Consider the following 21,254-nt stretch of genomic DNA (forward strand, 5'->3'; position numbering starts at 1 on the left):
AGTGGGTCTCTAGGACCTGCACCTGTATCTCCAGAATGAAGCCCCCAAAGTGACGGAGAGCAGACCTCACATACGAGGCGTGCTCTCCATTCACCTCTTTGGGCATTCTGAAAATAGCCGTGCATGCTTGGAAGTCCCATAGTACCGCCGTGGGACTGCCAGAAATAGCCTAGTGGTGAACTGAGTGACTGGGCATGTACAGCTGCTTTTTCTTTACTCCAGGGACCTCATCCTGGAGACAGGAGCGGGTCCCAGATGTGGGACCTGCACCTGACACTGATGGAAATTGAAATTTTCAGGTACAATTTTTTTTCCATCATCATGTACAAAAACCTATTTCCTTAAAGGGTTTGTCTCATCTCGCCATTACTAAGGTGACATGAGACCTAGCAGCTGGTCGGAAAACAGTAGAGCGCTCTGACACTTGTTTCAGTAGCTCCCAATGAAGTGCATGAGAACTACAGAAACAACGTAGCACAGCAAGCTATATTGTTTCCCTAACTCATAAACCCCATAGCTTGCTGTGCTACGCGGTTTCCATCTTTCATGCACCACAATGGGAGCTACTGAAACAGAGAGCACAGGAGCACACTGCTGTTTCCCAGCCAGCTGGTGGTTAGTAATGGCGAGATGAGACAACTCTTTAAAATAAAAATTAAAGCTTGGAATACATGTAAAACCAGCTTTATGCTCTAATACAATTAAATTCCTGAATTTATTATGATAGGCCATAATATAGCTTAGTATTGTAAACGAAGGCAGGGACTGATCAATTAGCCGCACGTTCAGAAAAATTACCTAATAGAAAATACTACGGTCACACACAGCACATTTAGTAAGTATTTCTGTTCATTTCATTTTTATTCTTAGGAACCAGCTAAAGCTGCTCTCGTGTCAGGGTTTTCATGGGCAACTATTAGATGCCCTCTTATAGCCTAAACTGGACGTGGACCACTGGAGCCTGGTCTAGGTTTGGTTCAGAAGATTTGTGAGGAGGTCCATGGACTGCAGGCGTTACCATGAAAGTGGCTTTAACGGTCATAGATATGTTGTATTTCTAACATGCTAATGACCTATGCACCTTAACAATAGTGCGGCCATTAAAAGCGTTGTCAGAGATTCGCTCGGATGGGACTGACTTGCAACACCAGAAGAGTGGAGTTGTTACTTTTCCAGTCTAATCTAAATTAACAAAAAGGCAGATATATCTTCATATAAAAGGACATTAGTTAGGCCGAATTCATAGTACTGCAGGGATAGGAAATTTGAGAATAAGGCCTCATGCACAAGACCGTATGTTTGGCAGTCCATGTTGCATCCACATTTTGCGGACAGGTATAGGACATGGAATGGACGTATGCATGCGGGAAAACACACAGAGGATCTGTGTGCTTTTTGCATGCACATGTCCGCAAAGAGACAGGCCAAGGATCCATTGAAAACAAACGGGTCCACAAATAAAATGTGACGGCACACGGACTGCACACCTGTATTTTGCAGATCTGTGCATACAGGGCCTTAACTGAAGAAGGCCCATCACCAAAGTGAAATATGTGAGCTGTTTATATAGTTAAAATAGCCCTGCTTCCCTGAACATGGCATACTTAGATTTTTCTGCCCGACCCGTTTGAGTTATGCCCCTTAAAGTTATTGGGCAAGACATGCAAATCCAAAGTGGTTAGCCACAGAAGCGTGGCAACCGGTTCAGATTCTTTACAAGGGGGAAGTCTCTCCCTTGCTCCATCAGGAAAATCAAAGCAGCATGCCATACCGTGGAAAACATGGCTATTTTCTCTAGTTAACCGCTTTAGTTTGGCAGCAGGTCCTCTAAGGCCCCATTAGGTCCTGTAAAAAAGAATTTCAAACTAATACTCCTAGCAGGTGCAAGAGACTGAGCAACTGAGGTTCACGGGGACATACATATTCCACTAATACAGAATTTATTTTAAAAAAATATTTCTAGCTAATAAAATACTGAGGTAATTCTTTGCAATGGATTCGCTCCTTTTGTGTTTTTCCATCCTAATTTCAGAATTATATGATTTGGCAGAACACTGGAAATAAAAAATCAGGTCTGTTCAGATTATTTTTTTTGGGCCTTGAAGTGGACCGGTCAGATTTCCTGGCAGGCACGTTTTAGTAACTACTTGCATTTGTTGTGCTGTAGCCCGATTCTGCTATTACACATTCTATATGGTTGTCCAGGTGGACATAGCCTTTAACTCCTATAAATGTAGGAATAAATTGCCAACCACTACCATTGTGAAAACGGTGTGTCCTTGCATAATCGGTCACTGCCTTCACGGACAGGACTCCGAGACTGTGCAGGGACCCCCACAACTAGCCACACACCGCTGGCAATTCACTCCTAAACTTCTCGTATAAATAACAGAGGAACAACATAAAAGCATAACAGATGCCCCAGAGTGTTCATGTCATGGGAAACAGACATGGCAGAGTGCTGACAGGTCCTCTTTAAAGGCTATGTGCACCTGGACAACCATGTAGAATGGGTAATTGCAGAATCGGGCTACACAGGGTTTTAGGCCACATGAGAGCAGGAGATGCACCAAGAAAATACAAATGTAGTTGCAAAGATAGAAATGGCACTGAAAAGACCTGTTAGAAAGGTACTATTACGTGGGGGAGGCACATAGTGTGGTAGCAGGAATGGCGATTTGGGGCACTCATACTACGGTAGGTACCAGCTATGGTTGGTAGGTGCATAGGATAATGATACTTAGGTCATAATATCAACAACATGTTTGGCATTTTACATTTAAAAAAAATATGGCAAACAATAACTGGTGGCACACAAAAAACCTTGCTTTAGGTACATATAGTAAAAAGGCAACGCTGACATGTTTCTTCTCCACAAGGGTGCGTAAGCAAAATCTTAAAATAACTTGCTTTCATAGAAAGCAATATAGCTTGAACATGCAATTCAGTAATCATAAAACTGGAACTTTGAAGTCTGTCATAAAAGTCTTGATAAAATATAAAAACAAAAATATTCTGTTCTGACGCACACAGCGGCTCCCAGCGGTGAGGAGACGCTCCCGGCACAATATTCTACATAGTACTGAGTTATGTCTTTAGATAGCAGCCTGCAAAATGAATACGGGAGGCCGTTGAATCTTCAGTTGCCTCTTCTTGCACTTTGCTTCCTCTGTCTAGAGTCCCTTTTTTGAAGCCGGATATTTCCACTGTCAAATCTTGACATCTTGTGACTCCACCATTTTTGCAAGTGTCTTTTTGATCCTTAGAGCTGTCAGACGGGAAGCTGGATTTTGGGCCCAACACTCAGCCATTAGCTTCAAAATTGCCCGCAAGCACTGGAGAAGGAGACAACGTATTAAAAGCATGTTCTGAAACGTAAAGATGGCAATAACATATCTATTGACCAGGATTTGCATAAGGCCATTCCTGCACTCACCCTCACCACATTAACGGCGCATTTACATGCACGGATTGAGCAGGCAATTACGGAGAAGGAACCATTCCTTCCTGATAATAACACGCTAGTCAGAGGAAGCAAGAGCTACATTTACATGCAGCAATCGCCTCCACTGGACGGAGAAGTGATCATTGCTGCAGTCATTCGTCCCCATACAAATTCAGTGTTTCTAGACAGCAGATCACCGATTTTAGTGTCGGCATAAACAAATATTGCACTCAAACTTGATCATTTATCAGTTACACATTTACAAGAGCCAAGTATCAGGAATGAGAGATTGTATAAACGTTGGTTCCTGATAATCTGCCAGATAATAGTCCTGCAAAAAGGGACCTTAAAGAGGTTGTGTCACTTCAGCATTTATGAATTATGTAGAGAAAGGTAATACAAGGCACTTACTAATGTATTGTGATTGTCCATATTGCATCCTTTGTTGGCTGGCTTAATGTTCCCATCATATTATACACTGCTCCTTTCAATGGTTACGACTGCCCTGCAGTCCATCAGTGGTGGCCGTGCTTGCACACTATAGGAAAAAAGCGTCAGCCCATGCGAGATCCCACAGTCCCGGCCACCAGAGAGATCGGCACTTTCTCCTATAGTGTGCAAGCTCAGCCACTGCTGCTGGATTGCAGGGTGGTCATAACCATGGAAACGAGCAGTGTATAATGTGATGGAAAAATTAATTTAGTCCGCATATGGACAGTCACAATACTTTAGTAAGTGCCTTGTATTAACTTTCTCTACTTGATAAATGCCACTTGCTGAAGCGAGACAACCCCTTTAGCTTTCCCTGAATCTCCAAGATCACCTTCTCATGTTTAATAATCAACATAAAAAGTAGACACATATGTACAAGTGAGGTGGGCAATTCTGATCTTTCTGCAGCTCTGAATCTCCACGAGACCCAGTTTTCAACATTGCTTGGCATAAAATCCCAACCCTGGGCTACATGACCGTATGTGTTTTGCAGTCTGCAAATTGCTGATCCGCAAAAATAAATAAATTTTTGAGGACACATTGAAATGAATGGGTCCGCATCCTAATCGCAAAAAAAAACAAAAAAAACGGACCGGACACGGAAACAAACAACGTTGGTGTGCATGTAGCCTTAGACTAAGGTTGGCTAAAGCAGCAGATTTTTGGTGGGAATGGCCAACAATATATTTGATGTACTGCCAATATTCTTCCAGCAAATTGTGTGCGTGCGTGGGGGAGAGAGGTTGTGGTAGGGGTTAATCAATGTTGAATTCCCCAAACCGAGCATACATGTATATGGGATGGTCAGGAGGAACAGCTTTTGGGCTGGAAGCCATGAAGGAATATGGCCACTTTTAGCCCCATTTATAATGGGAGAGAGCATGGGTTGTCCTTTGTATGAGCAACAGGTAAACTTCTCTTCACTGTTGGCCATTGCAGTGTCGACAGCAAGCAGTGTAATTAAAGCTCCTCCGTCTCATTCACGTGTAGGAGCTGCAATTACAGTGGTCGCTAACGCAGTGTCGACGACAAGCAGGTAAACACCAAAGAAAACACAACGCTTGTACAAGCGTTGCATGCTCTTCTTACGGCTGATCGGTAGGGGTGCCAGTAGTCTACCCCCACAGATTTCATATTGACGAGCTAATCTGAGCATGGGTCATCAATTTAGACTACGTGGAGAACCCCTTTAAGTCCTTTGTAAAAATGTGGTGTTGTAAGCAATCCAAATAAACCTCAGAGCAATAGAAGAAAACGAGCCCCTTACCTCATCACTGTTCCACCTATTTGACACAGTGGGCCGTAGGCACTTAATGCACACAACTTCTCTCATGTCCTCAAAGGATGGGTCACTTGGCACCATATCATAATATGGCAACTGATATTCTTCAACAATACCTGAAAAAATTGAGAGTAGGTTTACTATAAATATTATCTTACAAGTACTTCAGCAATGCACCATCGGAATACAGGCTGCTGTAAAAGGCACTGTGATTCTACTTAACAGCCGACCTGACAGTTTATTGCTTGACAAATAACTTTAAGAAACTGCAGATATTCCCTAAGTTTCTCAGACTATCAATGGTTTATATGACGCCTTACCACCAGTGATGCAGCGACGGGTCATTTCCCAAATGATTAGGCTAAAGCTGTAGATGTCAGCCATAATGTAAGCCTGGAAATGGTTCTTATTCAGACTTTCATCCAGGACCTCAGGTGCCATGTACCGTTTTGTGCCGACACGAGTGTTCAGGGGAATATCTACTTCATGTGTGTCACTGAAAGGAAGGAGAAGCAGAAGGTTTTTGTAATGTTACATACTAAGGTTGAAATCACATGCGCAGTTTTTCATCCAACAGAAAAAAGTTTAAGTCCCTCTTTTCCAATACCGCTTGTATCCATTCCTTGCTTTCATTCAAGCATAAAGCTGCTTTTGGCATAAAAAAATCTTGAAATTAGTTTTTGCTTTTAGATTTCTGCTCACTACCAAACAAATGAGCTATAGTATAAAATGGGGCACATTTCCTAATACTATATAATACTCAGGCAGTGTAAAACTGACAGATTTCGCAGTGTCTGATGGTGGATGATAAATAGGATGCCCCTTTAAGGCCCCTATCACACAGGCGAGTATTCCGCGCGGATGCGATGCGCGAGTTGAACACATTGCACCCGCACTGAATCCTGGCCCATTCATTTTTATGGGGCTGTGCACATGAGCAGCGATTTTCACGCATCACTTGTGCGTTGCGTGAAAATCGCAGCATGCTCCTCTGTGCGTTTTTCACGTAACGCAGGCCCCATAGAAATGAATGGGGTTGCGTGAAAAACGCAAGCATCCGCAAGCAAGTGCGGATGCGGTGCGATTTTCACGCACGGTTGCTATGTGACAATTGGGATGGGGACCCGATCATTATTATTATCTGAATACAGAATGCATAGTACAATAGGGCTGGAGGAGTTAAAAAAAATTATTTAACGCCCCTTAATCCACTTGTTCGCGCAGCCGGCATCTCTTCTGTCTTCATCTGTGAGCAATAGGACCTTTGATGACGTCACTAAGCTCATCACATGGTCCATCACATGATCCATCACCAGGGTGATGGATCATGTGATGAACGCAGTGACGTCATCAAAGGTCCTATTCCTCACAGATGAAGACAGAAGAGAAGCCGGGGTGTGCGAACAAGTGGATTAAGGGGCGTTAAATTATTTTTTAACCCCTCCAGCCCTATTGTACTATGCATTCTGTATTCAGAATGCTATTTTCCCTTATAACCATGTTATAAGGGGAAATAATACAATCTAGACTACAACTAACCCAAACCTGAACTTCTGTAAACAAGTCAGGGTCTGGGTACCACAGTCGTTTTTTTTATCACGCGCGTGCAAAACTCATTGCACCCGCGCGATAAAAACTGAACGGAGCGCAATCGCAGTCAAAACTGACTGCAATTGCGTTCCTACTCGCGAGGGTTTGCCACAATGCACCGGGACGCATCCGGACACGCTTGTGTGAAAGAGGCCTAAGGCTCATTCACACAACCCTATGGTTGCCGTGCTCGTGCTATGGACCACAAATACCGGTCCGCGATGAACGGGCACAGGCTGTGTAAGCTCCGTGCTGCGGTGTGGACCCAATGTCCTCAATGGGTCAGTGATGCGCAAAATACAGTAAAAGATAGGACAAGTCCTCTTTTGCAGTGCGGAGGCCCGAACTGAAAGCCTACGGAAGGGATTCCAATCTATGCCTCCGCTCTGCCAAAGATTGGACATTTCCTATCTTTTGCAGATCGCGGACCCATTCAAGTCAATGGGTCTGCATCCACTGCACACTGCCAGCACCCACGTATTATGGACCTGCTGTTTGCGGTAAGCAACAGTGGCACAAGGGCCATACGGTTGTGTAAAATTAGCCCTTAGACCATTGATGATGAACTGTTTAGAGGCCGTGTGCCCAAAATGGAACCCAAAACCCACTTATTTATCACAGTGCCAACACAGCAATTTACCCTGAATACCAATATAGTATATCTTCCATGTACTTTATCATTTAGCTATAATAACCTGCCTACATTCAATGTGTTTATAGTGCGCCCTGCGCTGATGAATGGCAGGAAAAGTCTAAGGCATATTAGTACACCATAGACTTCTTCCAGGGCGCGGGTGCCCAGAGGGGGCTATGAGTGCCGCCTCTGGCACCCGTGCCATAGGTTCGCCACCACTGCCTTAGACTGTATAGTATAACTTTACAACACCTAATGGATGGTTACTTTACAACAGAATCATACAAAAGTTTCGCACAACCCCTTCTTGTGGCAGCCATGCCCTATTGTCATAAGTCAGAATAACCATCTAAGGTTGGTGTCAGTTATTTTTTGGGCGTTTTGAGGGGGTTTTACAGTTTTGGGAGTGCGTTAAAAAAAAAAGCAAAACTGATTTCATCCATATTTCCATTGCGGATCCGTGTTTTGCAGACTGCAAAATACATACGGTCATGTGAATGCACCCTTAGGCCACATGCACACGGCCGTTGTGCGGCCGTTCCGTGCTTTGGGGACTGCAATTGCGGTTCCCAATGCACGGGCAACATCTGTGCAGCAGGCTGGACCCATTCAACTTGAATGGGTTCATGGTCTGTCCGCACCGCAAAAAAATATGATGTCATTTATTTCTGGTGCGGAACAACGGAAAGAAAAACCACGGAAGTACTCCGTAGTGCTTCGTGACCCCGTTCTGCATTTCCGTGATGCATACGGCCAGCGACTGGATTGTCGACCCGCCGTTTGCGGGTCGCCCAACGGCCGTGTGCATGAGGCCTTATATTGAAAACTGACACGATTGGTGCATGATCTGAGTTTCTCTGTATTGACCAACAGTTGGTGCAGAAAAAAACTGAAGTGTAATTGCACCATTTACTTTAATGGGTTTGTGTGCTAGGCGGGTGCAGTCTGGACCGCACATGGACGGAAATGAATGCAGTCTGAATTGGGTGTAATACTAGTAACTGTGTAATAATGTTGGCAATACTTTCTGGGAAATCTGGCAAGTTTTAAGAATTACCTGTTAAATTTCACTGCAAGTCCCAGGTCAGCAATGCAACATGTCCAGTTTTCCTTGATCAGGATGTTTTTGCTCTTCAGATCCCTGTGTGCGATTGCTGGCTTTCCCTGAGTACCGTAAATTTCAGTGTGCAGGTGGCAGAGACCACAGGCAGCAGAAAAAGCCAATTTAAGAAGAGATCTTGTATCCAAGGTGGCACACTTGAGAAAGTCGTAGAGAGACCCATTCTCGTGATATTCTGTTATTAAATACATTTGTGTCCACGATCCAGTCCCTTTAATATCTGCAGCTATGAAACCTAAAAAAACAAAACAAAAAAAAACAATGTCGGATTTACTTTCTTTCCGTGTACTACGAGCTGTTTAAGGGCAAGTATGGGAACAGGTCTGCTCTATTAGTCACTGCAATTTCTTTTGTGCTATTTGGGCTGACTGTCGTGTTCCTGCAAGTCTTCATGGCAGACTGTCAGTCACTGGGATGTGGCTCATAACTAGGAGCCTATTGTAGCCTTTGTAAGGTTCTACAAGTCAAAATGTTTGTGCTGTCCAGGTTCATGGTTAAAAGACCTGTTCCAATATTATGCTACAGGGCAGCACAAGTTATTGACAGATCAGCTTCTAAGTCAGAGTTTTGGTTAAATTGGGTATAGACATTGGGCAGAGCCGTTGCATGAACAGGTTGAAACTTTTAAGATCCTACTTAAAGGGTTTCTGTCATGAGAAATAACATTATGTAGCTGACTGATCGATGTGCTAATGTCAGCAGTACATGACAGTGTGCTTTATAACTCCCTGCCTGCTGCCGTTCTCTTACAATAAACACTTAAAATATGCTAATGAGCCTCTAGGTGCTACTTCAGCACCTAGAGGCTCGATCTACGCACCCTTTGGCATACCCAGGTCCAGTTGATTGACTTTAGATTTCTCCTAATCATCCTGTAAATCCCACGCCTGCGTAGTCCCGTTTAGTATTCGGCACAGGCAGTGTAGGACGTGCTCCTGCTGTCGGCTTCCTCACTGTGCCGAAGGAAGGTAGCCGGCAGCAGGAGCGCGTCCTTCACTGCCTGCGCCGAATACAAAACGGGACGGCGCAGGCATGGGATTTAATGGACGATGAGGAGAACTCGGACGTCAATCAACAGGACCTGGGCATGCCAAAGGGTTCATAGACCAAGCCTTTAGGTGCTGAAGCAACGCTCTCGTAGCACCTAGAGGCTCATTAGCATATTTTAAGTGTTTATTTTAAGAGAACGGCAGCAGGGAGTTATAAAACATACCTTTATGTACTGCTGACATTAGCACATCGTTAAGGTCAGTCAGCTACATAATGTTATTTCTTATGACAGAAACCCTTTAAAAGGGTTTTCCAAGACTTTAGTACTGATTCACCATCTTCTGGATAAGTCATAAGTATCTGATTGGTGCTACTGTGAGCGCTGCGGCTTTCTCTGTGCTTACCAAGCACACAGCCGTACATTGTACAGCGGCTGTGCTTGGTGTTGTGCTCAGCCCCATTCACTTCTATGGGGCTGAGCTGCAACTAGGCCATGTGACTGACGAACGTGTCGTCACTGGCCTAGAAAAAGCTGAGAGAAGACTGCCTTCTCGAACAGATGACCAGGTGTCAGAACCCACCGATCAGATACTGATGACTATCCAGAAGATAGGTCAACAGTATTAAAGTCTTGGAAAACTCATGCATACGAGCGAGTGTGCCCCGTGCTGCGGACCACAAATCGTGGTCCGCAATGCACGGGCACCGCCCTGCGGCACACCGTTTGCGGATGCGGCCCTATTGACTTGAATGTGTCCGCAATCTGCAAGAGACCTTCTGCAACAAAAAAAATAGGACATGTTTTTTTTTTTTGCGGTGCAGAGACAAGGACTGAAATCCCACAGAAGTGCTTCATAGTGCTTCTGTAGGCTTACGATCCATGCCTCTGCATCTTGTGGACCCATTCAAGTCAATGGCGATTGCAGTCCACAATATGGGCACGGACAGCCTACAGTTGGGTGAATGAGTCGTTAAAAGAGAAAAAAAAAATATTGAAAAGCCCTAGATGCAGAATGGTGATATTAGCACTGACCCTCATGTATCCCAGTATGATTCAGACCTGCATTGAGTATTTTTATTTTTTTTGTTTAAATGCCCCAAATTAGATGCCCAAATTTCTACAAGTCTTTCTGGTTCAGTCTCAGTACAGAGAATGTCCAGCTCAAATACAGTCCTTCAGCTTGCAAAGCATTTTTATCAGTTTCATTAGGCTGTTAGGGGTGGGAAGCAACCATAAGAAATGTAAATGCAGCCCAAGGCTATGTTAATTGCCTTAACTACTGTATAAGTACAGACGAGAAGACTACTTCTTGAGGTGGCTTGAGTTTTACTTACCTAATATATTCTCATGTCTCATCAGCACAGTCTGGTAGATTTCAGTCTCTCTGAACCAGCTGGCTTCCTCAGCAGTGAAGAAGACTTTCACGGCCACTTTTTCTCCTCTCCACTTTCCCATCCAAACCTCTCCATATCGTCCCTTTCCTATCTGCCTCACCATTTGGATCTGCTTTGCAATTGTTCTCTGGACCTGTAAGGCCAAAACCATAGGTTAATCCACTTCAAAACGTGTCATAATGGTTAAGGTTTTTCATTAAGTTAAAATAGAAAAGGCAAAAGCAAGACTTTATAACCCACTACCCATGTACAATGCATTGGGAGAGTCTTCAGACCATTTCAGTTTTTTTTACATTTTGTTATGTTACGGCCTTGTGCTAAAATAAAAAATAAATCAAGTTTCCCAAAGTTCCCCATAATTTTTGCTAATTTATTAGAATTTCACATGGACATAAGTATTCAGACCCTTTGACGCTTGAAATTTAGCTCTGGGGGCTTCTCATTTCCCTTGATCATATTTTTGAGATGTTCCTACACCCCGATTGGAATCCACCGGTGGTAAATTCGTTTGATTGGACAAAATTTGTAAAGACACACCCCTGTCTATATAAGGTCTCACAGCTGACAATGCAAATCAGAACAAAAACCAAGCCATGAGGAGGAAAGAACTGCTGGGAGAGCTTGGAGATAGTATTGTGTGGAGGCACAGATCTGGAGAAGGGTAAACTGCTACACTGAAAGTTTCCAAGAGCACAGTGACCTCCATAATTCTTAAATGGAAAAAGTTTGGAACAAACAGGACTCTTCCTAGAGGTGGCTACCCCTCCAAGCTAAGTAATGGGGAAGAAGGGCCTTGGTAAGGCCTCTTTCACACGAGCATGTCCGGATGCGTTGCAGCAAACCCGCGCGAGTAGGTACGCAATTGCAGTCAGTTTTGACTGCGATTGCGTTCAGTTTTTATCACGCGGGTGCAATGCGTTTTGCACGCGCATGATAAAAAACTGAATGTGGTACCCAGGCCCGAACTTCTTCACAGGTTATAAGGGAAAATAATAGCATTCTGAATACAGAATGCATAGTACAATAGGGCTGGAGGGGTTAAAAAAAATAAAATAAATTTAACTCGCCTTAATCCACTTGTTCGCGCAGCCCAGCATCTTTTCTGTCTTGTTCTGTGAGGAATAGGACCTTCGTTGACGTCACTGCGTTCATCACATGGTCCATCACCCTGGTGATGGATCATGTGACGGACCATGTGATGAGCGTAGTGATGTCATCAAAGGTCCTATTCCTCACAGAACAAGACAGAAGAGAAGCCGGGCTGCGCGAACAAGTGGATTAAGGGGAGTTAAATTTATTTAAATTATTATTTTTTTAACCCCTCCAGCCCTATTTTACTATGCATTCTATATTCAGAATGCCATTTTCCCTTATAACCATGTTACAAGGGAAAATAATAATGATCGGGTCCCCATCCAGATTGTCTCCTAGCAACTGTGCGTGAAAATGGCACCGCATCAGCACTTGCTTGCGATTTTCACTCAACCCTATTCACTTCTATGGGGCCTGCGTTGCGTGGAAAAACACACAAAGAGGAGCATGCTGCGATTTTCACGCAACGCACAAGTGATGCGTGAAAATCACCGCTCATGTGCACAGCCCCATAGAAATGAATGGGTCCGGATTCAGTGCGGGTGCAATGCGTTCACTTCCCGCATTGCACCCGCGCGGAAAACTCGCCCGTGTGAAAGGGGCGTAAGAGAGGTGAGCATATACCTAATGGTGACTCTAGCTGAGCTCCAAAGATCCTGTGTGGAGATGGGAAAAGTTTCCAGAAGGTCAGCCATCACTACAGCACTCCAAAAATCTGGGCTATATGGCAGAGTGGCCAGAAAGAAGCCTCCCCTCAGTAGGAGACACATAAAAGCCTGCCTGGAATATATATTGTCTATCTAAAGGACCAAGAGTTCAGATATATAGTAGTTAAGTGTATACAGTGACTAGCTGCAGTTATATACACCTCCTGATACTGCCTGTCTATACCATGTATGATGATTCTCCATTGTAGTTCTCTGGGATGGAGCTTCACACTGGTCACCCTGCCTCCTTTATGTAAGAGCTGACAGGGCAGAGGGCAGACAGGTCAAGCTGTATCACATAGGACAGGGATCAGCAACCTTCATCACTCCAGCTGTTGTGAAACTACAATTCCCAGCATGCTCCATTCATTTCTATGAGAGATCTGAGAAGAGCAGAGCAAGTATGCATGCTGGGAGCTATAGTTTCACAACCGCTGGAGTGCCAGAGGTTGCCTACCCCTGACATAGGAGAACACTGAGACCCTGCAATGTGAGGGGACAGCAGTTGTGTCATGGCTGCCCTTACACAGTACAGTGTGGCGAGACCCACCCCCTCTGCAAAGCCAGGCTTGATGGGAAACATAGGATTCATTAGGAAAATAATATCTGAGGGGAGAAGGAATCAAGATGGCTGCCAACCCACAAATTAGGTTAGGGTAGGTCATCAATATCGCTTATCAGTTTTATGAAGAGAAGGCATGCGCTGTGCGAGAGTGCCGGCTCCTTCCTTCTTGCTTGCCATAGACATAGCAGCAGCAAGCAGGAAGAGGCACGGCACGTGCCTTCTCTTCATACAGCTGATCAGCGGGAGTGCTGGATGTCGGACCCCTGCCGATCTGATATTGATGACCTACCTTGAGGATAGCTCATCAATATTAAAAGCCTGGAAAACCCCTTTAATGGGAGGTACATGGTGTTATTAAATTTAAACCTCCATGCGCCTCATTAATAGTGACACCATAACTAACCCCATGTAGCCTATTATATGATAACACGATGGGGTCACTTGCTATTAATATAAGGCACATAGAGACACAGCATAAAGCACACACCTGTAAAACTGCAGGAAACCTCCTGCAGTAAGATCTGCCTGAATGCTGATAAGTTAAAGGACCTTTGATGTCATCACCATGCGACCAGTAACAAGTGGATGTTATTGGTCATATGACTATGACATCAAAGGTCCTTTACTTTATCCACATTCAGCACTGCCAGAACGCAGTGAGTTTCCCTCTCGCCTGCCCTCCTATTCTCTCCTCTCCTTCCCTGACACTTCTCCATCGGGCCACTGGGCTTTTTCATTGGTGGCAGTGGCCGGCAGTATCCCAGTGAGGAGGGAACCACAGAGCTTAGAGGGAACACTGCTACCCGACACCATATCATGTCTCAAAAATCAAACCGAAAAAAATGACATAGGCAAGGTGCTGTCTTTGAATCAAGCCGATGGTCAGTTTTTTTGTTTTGTTTTTTCGATTAGTGGCCCAGACCTACATGTGCCTCTACCGTATTCTGTAATAATGGCCTATTTTGCACTAAATACAGTTAGAAAAGAAAAAAAAAAATCCTGGAGTGCTTCTTTAAGGAAGTATTAACATTTAATATGATGCTATGTGGAGCACGATATTACAGCACATTGAATGCCTACAGCTATGTGTGCATGACGTCTAAAACGGATATCTACAAGAAACTGTTAGTAGTTGGTCAATTTCTAAACAGAAAATACTTGATAACGTTGTGCTTTACCAAGAGGGGAAGCCCAGATCCACTGCCAGAACTTTGGGACAGGTCAATGAGAGCCTTTAGTGACTCTCCAGTTGGTATAAAAGCATCATCTTGTTCCAGGTCTCTATTGTACAGCATTCTCTGGGTTGCCAGCTTGTGCCTGCAAAAAACAGAGTGGTTGCACATGCAGGTTAATTTTTAGTTCGTTTTTTTGGGGGAGCAAAAACACGACAGCCAGTGTTACATGTTGGTAAATAGGAAACTATATAACGTCCTGCAAACACCGCGTTATGACCGTTTCCTGGTGGGTTTTTTGTCCCTTGGTACTTTTTACAAATCACAGCAAAAAACCACACTAAAGTCTGATATTTATAAGGTCACATGCTAAATATACATTGGTAAATATATTTTTTATAAAGATCTTACTTGTACATGCAGGTAATGAAGATGAAGACCACCATGATTAATAAGCAGACCACAATGGATATAATCAGCGCTATGACGTGGACACTTCTGCCAAATATTCCTTCTGAAAAGAATGACCCTGTTATTCGGAACTTTGTAACAGAAGGCAGGTTAGTTACTCTGACTGTTCTGTCTAACATTATTAACTCCAATATATTCACAAGCAAGAAAAAGTGTGGACCCACTCCACTGATGCTGCACTATAACTGCTGCACGGTCTGGGGCCATCAGACTCCCGAGTAAAGTCAGCTAAGGCCCAGAATACGTTCAACACAAAAAACAAAGATATTCACCTAACCTTTGGGGTTCCAGAGCTGAGGGTCTCTACTGCTAAAGTCCACTGTGGACTGTAAGTGTGATGTCCCATCTGTTGTAACAAGCACTGCTGCTGCCATTTCTTGGCTTCAGTAGTGATGTGTCCCAAAGCAACACATGACTGATAGGACGTCGCACTTCTGGTCCACAGGAGGATGGAAGCAGTGGAAATGGGACTCTCAGAGCTGGAACAGATGACTGCATTTTTTTTTTTTTTTTTAATACACATTCCAGGTCTTTCCCAGCATTCATACGGTTTAAAAAGGACCTCAGCTAAAACCAGCCATACACGAGATACTGACTGGCTGCATTATGACCCATCAGTTGTCCATGAAATCATTCAAAAGATCAAACAATAGTCCCATTCAGTTGAATGGCACAGAACAGCTGTAATTACACTGCACTGCAATCTACTTCTTCAAACAGCTGACCGGCAGGGGTTACCTCTGCCAATTATATATTGACCACCTATCTGGAGGATAGTTCATCAGTATTGTAGTACTGCGCATCATTGTCAGGAAAAGATCATATCCTGTACATCTAGCACACCTTTAGACTTCTACTGGCTGAAGTATGTTAAAAGAATATTCTTCTGACAAAAGTAAGGATGATATGTGTCGGGGTTCCTATTTTTCAAGTCCAGTCAACTACACTTAAGTACAGCTAAATGGCAAAAACCCCTAATAATAAAATATAGGGTGAAGTCACAAGTGGCAGATTAGCTGCAGAAATTTGAGGCATAATAAAATTCCGCAAAACGGACAATAGGACATGCTATATTTTTTTGCGGGGCCTCGGAACGGAGTGCTGTCTGCATCTTTTGCGGCCCCATTGAAGTGAATGGGTCCGTACCGGAGCCGCAAAACTGCGGCTCGGATGCGGACCATAACTACGGTCGTGTGCATGAGGCCTAAGTATAATATGTAAACGCCGAGAAAAATTACCTGGTCTCCCATCCGGTGGTAGTGTGGGTTGCAAATCTTTATTGCAAAAGTCAGTCCGACAGCACTCAATTGTCCTTCGTATCTGGGCTTTGGGAGAATCCTACATTTTTCAAACAGAAGAAAAAAGGGTTACTGCCTTTCAAAAAGTGCATATGACAAATATCATACGAGACCTCTTCATATAGAGGCTCTGAAGAGGCTTGTAGATAGAGCTCTACACTTATCCATGGCCTGTGTCTGGTAGTGCATATCCTTATTAATGGGTCTGTCCAACGTGTCTGTTGACCAATTTCAGTAGCACTAGCAAAAGCTATGGAAGTAGGTCTTCTAATGCTTAAAGGGATTCTGTCACCAGGTTTCACCCCTGTCAGCTAAACATATGCTGATGTTCAGGGCCTCATCAGGATTCCTAATGTGGGCTTCTAAATGTGATCCGTAGCCTTCTTTTGCTAAAAAACTGGTTTTACTAACCTGCCACTCAAAGAAATAAGGTGCCCAAGGGGATGTCAAGGGATGCAAGGTACCGGCCGCACCCACCGTCGTTCGTGCCGAGCGCCGCCTTTGCAGACTTCTGCACCGCCTCCTAATCCTCAGTGCCACCTCTCACTCTCCCTCCCCCCTCCTCCTCCTGCTGTAAGATATCGCGCGTGCGCACAGGGCTCTGAGAGGCTGGCGCCAGAGTGCAGGTCATACCTGGGTTGAGCGAAGTGCCGACGCATGCGCACTTCGCTTTAAGAAGCCAAATCGAGAAGTCTGCACGGGCGTATCAGGCAGAGCCCTGTGCGCACGCGCGAGATCTTACAGCAGGAGGAGGGGGGATGGAGGCAGAGCGAGAGGCGGAACAGAGGATTAGGAGGCGGTGCAGAAGTCTGGAAAGGAGGCGCTGGGCACGAAAGGCGGTGGGTGAGGCCGGCACCTTGCATCCCTTGGGCATCTTATTTCTTTGAGTGACAGGTTAGTAAAACTTTTTTTTTTTTTGCAAAATAAGGCTACGGATCACATTTAGAAGCCCACATTAGGAATCCTGATGAGGCCCTGAACATCAGCATATGTTTAGCTGACAGGGGGGAAACCTGGTGACAGAATCCCTTTAAAGGGGATATTCAGCATTTTACAACAGATGGCCTAGCCTTAGGATGGGCAATCTAATGTTAGAAAGTTGGTAGTTGGACTTATGGCACAATGTTGATCAGCTATTTGAAGGTGCCCTGCAGCCAACTCCGTACTTTTAGCAGTGGCTGTTCTGGGTATTGTAGTATGACAGAATGGGACAAAGACCCTGATTTATGAACAGCATTAGGACCGATGTAAACAACAAAGAGGCTTCAGTGCTCTCCAGAGCGATGCTACCCTTCCAAACACGTGCCGACAGTTGGACCCCTCTGAACTAATTTATTGCCTACCATAACTTTAACAAGCTTAATAACCTCTGTAAAAGGGTTGGCCACCTTGAATATAATTAGTATAGGGGATATATGCAACTTAATAATCTTCAGAAGTTCTGTAACATTCTCTCAGATTTTTTTTTTTAACTACTCACTTGTCTCCAAGTCTTCCCAGACAGCTCCCATCCTATAAATGGCCACTGAGGAGGAGTACATGTTACTCCCGCTGAAACACGCTGCACCTGTGCCAGTTTCCTGGTCTTCTAGGACCTGCCTCCAGGAAGGAAGCTGCCACAGGCACAGGGCATTTAAATGGGGAGCACTGATTACTAGCCCCTCCATCAGCAGCCATTTTCAGGACAGGAGTGGAAGGGGAAGTCATAGGAAAAAACTTGGATGGTAATGGGAAGTGCCTTCATAATGTCAGAAACATTGCAGAATGGCTACCCTGGGGCAGATAATATTTAGACATCATAAAAGTCGATGAAATCCATCACAGTGGTGTCTTGGGTGGTAAGCTTTAAACCATAACTAAAAGGATGTTGCTCACCTGTACTACATCTTGTTCATTTTATGGCTCCACAAATTTGAGCCTCCTTTACTAAAACACTGGAGTTCTGGTGCAATAACACTAACCCGGCCCCAGTTACCTTCACCCACTCTTCTGTGCCGATTACATATAATGAGGCAATAAATAAGCACCGCTGTGTTGTCGCTTGCAGTTGACAGTACGCCAATGGGCACATATAATCTATGTACTAAAGCCTTATAAGTAAAGGCCAGCACACTTGTAATGTGTGGTCTCAGCAGAACATCTACTCTCAGAAATGTTACCTTGCACTGAAAATCCGAGCCTTCCAGCTTCATGCAGCCAGATGTAAGTGTAATTTCCCCATGCTCATCTTCTTCAATAATAGCAAAGCAATGTCCATTTGTACTACAAGATATAAAGGAGATGGTTACTTTTGAAGAAATAACATAGAAATGAAGAGTGTCTTGTAGCAGAAACGAATAGCTTTCTATAGAAAACAGTGAAACATTAAATATTTATTCATGCTTAATAAATGTTGAATGCATTATAAGCAGATAATAGTTGGATATTATGATAAAAAAAAATATTACAATGACATACTCCAGTTATCCAACCTGTCCAGCACAAACCTGTTCCAGGATCTACATTCCAAAGAAGAACTGGGGTGCAAAACCTGTACTGAACACTAGATGGCAGCGTATGCCTGTATTTTAGATAATGGTTGCACAGAAGAATTCAGAATATTTAGGACCGACTCTAGGGCCTTGTAAAAGGATCACTATTTCAGACATCAGTCTGAATGTCTGCCATTCTGCTTACAAGAAAATTGTATTTTAACCAATACAAATGGCACACAAACTGGTTATGAAACAAAGAGCAATAACTTTTTATATTATAATTGGGGTTGGGGGCAAGTGTTTCCATTGCCCAATACATCAAAACAGAAAATGTGAGAAATCCCCCACTTACATGCATGTATTATTTGTGGCATCTTCTGGGCAATACCCATAACAATAACAGTTTAAGAAGGGTAACGTGTCCTCGGGAGCCAATGTTACCCCATTTTCTTGCTTCTTAGGGTCAGAGTTAGATTTCATTCCAGTTCTGTGTGGCAAGATGTCAAAGTGTTGACCTAAAAATAAAGGAAAAAGCAAATACATTGATATGTATGATATATACAGAATGAATAAAATAATATTTAGTGGTTTCCAAGGGAACAAACTAGGCACCTGAAAGGGGCTGAGCTGCAGAAACAGGAACAGCCCCAGGCCCACAGCACCTACTAGAAGAAAAAATATTTACGCATCTCCGTTGCGCTTTATGTTCTTTTGCGCCATCAAGAAATCCTGTCTGTTGTACTTTTTCTTCCATCAAAATCCAGATGCAAACGGGGCACAACTGATGCTCAAAATAAAACGGATCAGAAAAACAGAAAGCTCAATACAGATCTGAAGGAACCCTAATCTACAAGCGCTTTCTTCTGTTTCAAAGTTTTTAGGGAAAAACCTAAAAAAAAAAAAACCTGAACCATTACCAATCACCAATATGTGAAACCAGACTTTGGATGGGTTCACACACTGATTTTAGTAAAGCTTTTCTTTAATTTTGCACCTGCTTTCTGATGCATTTTTGCCCTAAAAATGCTGGCTTGAGATATTAGCTGAAGGTCCATGGGAAACCTGAAATGCGGGACTCCAATAATTTAAATTTTTTTTTTTGAAAGGGGGGGGGGGGGGGGGGTCCTCTGGGGTTTGTTTAAGAATGCAGCATGTCGAAGCTCTGGTATTCTATAGGAAATAAAATGGTAGAAAAAGTGTTCAGAGTTACTTGGAAAAAAATAAATAAAAATAATAAGACATTAGAAAAGCCATCAAAACTTGTGCAGTATATAAAAAAAAACTTGGGGGTTTCTACGCCAGTACAAAGTCATGTGTGTATTACTGGCCCTTAGAGAGTACTCCAAACAAACGCAGAAAACCCAAAAAGTTATGTTTAAAATAACCAAAATCATAAGAAAGCATCAAGTAACCTCGACTATTAGCAAAAGTGTAAAGAAATCCTCTGGCAGCTAGACAAGCAGACAGGTTTTCCAGACGTACCCGAACTTCCTGCTGAAAGCATTTGGATATAAAGAGAGCATAGCGTGGAGTCCTGAGCTGTAAAGCATGTGCCAGGGGAGGACAGCTAACATCACCCTAACCACATCCATGGAATGGCACATCCACGCCGCAGGCATTAGCACATTCACAAGGACAAGCAGACCGGTTTTCCAGACGTACCCGAACTTCCTGCTGAAAGCATTTGGATATGAAGACAGCATAGCGTGGAGTCCTGCCAGGGGAGGACAGCTAACCTCACCCTAACCACATCCATGGAATGGCACATTCACAAGGGCAGACAGGTTTAAAACCAACAGCACAATTTGCTAAGGTGCGTGTTAAAAAGTACAGAAAAAAAAAAAAGGGGACTTATTTAGGCTGAAGATTGTCCTATGTTACATCAATAAGTCATATGATCATGCTCAAATGACTTACATTTATTAAGACTTTTCTACATATCACTAATAAAAAATGAGCTCACCGTCAGTGATATTGTGTGGCGTCATTTGACAGTGCCAGCAATGTGGTAAAGCGCTCATTATACATCTGTGACCCAAACAGCAGTCACCTGCTTTCTAGAGTCCTTTTATAGGGGGCTATTTCAGCCACTTGACAATGGCATCTTCTTCTGATAGACCACGGGTCTGTAGTCACTGGGGGAGGTCTAATCTTATGGGAGCCACCACCAAAAGTCCATGCGGCTACTCCGCTGAGTGCCATGTTTCAGTCACTGTTTTTCCATCTGCAGATGTATCTGGTACCACGGCTCACACCAGGTGTTAAAGGGGTTGTCTCACTTAAGCAAATAGCATTTATTACGTAAAAGGATGGTAATACAAGGCACTTACTAATGTATTGTGATTGTCCATATTGCTTCCTAGATTAATTTTTCCATCACATTATACACTGCTCGTATCCATGGGTTATGACCACCCTGCAATCCATCAGTGATGGTTGCACTTGCACACTATAGGAGAAGGCACTGTGTCTGGGACATTGGGAGTGCATATAGACACGCATGCGCAGCACCTCCCATCTTAGCCAC

At 43.8% G+C, this 21,254-nt stretch overlaps 1 protein-coding gene and 1 long non-coding RNA gene across 6 annotated transcripts in view; one reads left to right on the plus strand and one right to left on the minus strand.

Moving 5' to 3' along the window:
- Positions 1 to 258: 258 nt before the first annotated feature.
- LOC121004685 lies at positions 259 to 16,117 on the plus strand. Its single transcript, XR_005779809.1, has 3 exons — positions 259 to 1,504; positions 5,984 to 5,988; positions 16,107 to 16,117. It is a non-coding gene; the product is annotated as an uncharacterized LOC121004685 (long non-coding RNA).
- The window catches only part of BMPR1A (bone morphogenetic protein receptor type 1A), a 111,087-nt gene continuing 92,614 nt past the window's right edge, over positions 2,782 to 21,254 (minus strand). For 4 of the 5 annotated variants that reach the window (XM_040436972.1, XM_040436971.1, XM_040436970.1 and 1 more), the window contains 10 exons: positions 19,080 to 19,242; positions 18,413 to 18,515; positions 16,194 to 16,293; positions 14,896 to 14,998; positions 14,491 to 14,629; positions 10,889 to 11,081; positions 8,501 to 8,798; positions 5,540 to 5,715; positions 5,205 to 5,335; positions 2,782 to 3,335 (listed from right to left, as the gene is read on the minus strand). In XM_040436972.1, the coding sequence (XP_040292906.1) occupies positions 3,210 to 3,335; positions 5,205 to 5,335; positions 5,540 to 5,715; positions 8,501 to 8,798; positions 10,889 to 11,081; positions 14,491 to 14,629; positions 14,896 to 14,998; positions 16,194 to 16,293; positions 18,413 to 18,515; positions 19,080 to 19,242 (1,532 nt within the window). In that variant the 3' untranslated portion in view covers positions 2,782 to 3,209. The remainder of the gene's footprint in view (positions 3,336 to 5,204; positions 5,336 to 5,539; positions 5,716 to 8,500; positions 8,799 to 10,888; positions 11,082 to 14,490; positions 14,630 to 14,895; positions 14,999 to 16,193; positions 16,294 to 18,412; positions 18,516 to 19,079; positions 19,243 to 21,254) is intronic. The other variant, XM_040436974.1, reaches the window with a different exon arrangement.

The sequence above is a fragment of the Bufo bufo genome, chromosome 6 (genome assembly GCF_905171765.1).
Source record: "Bufo bufo chromosome 6, aBufBuf1.1, whole genome shotgun sequence".
NCBI classification, from domain to species: Eukaryota; Metazoa; Chordata; class Amphibia; order Anura; family Bufonidae; genus Bufo; species Bufo bufo.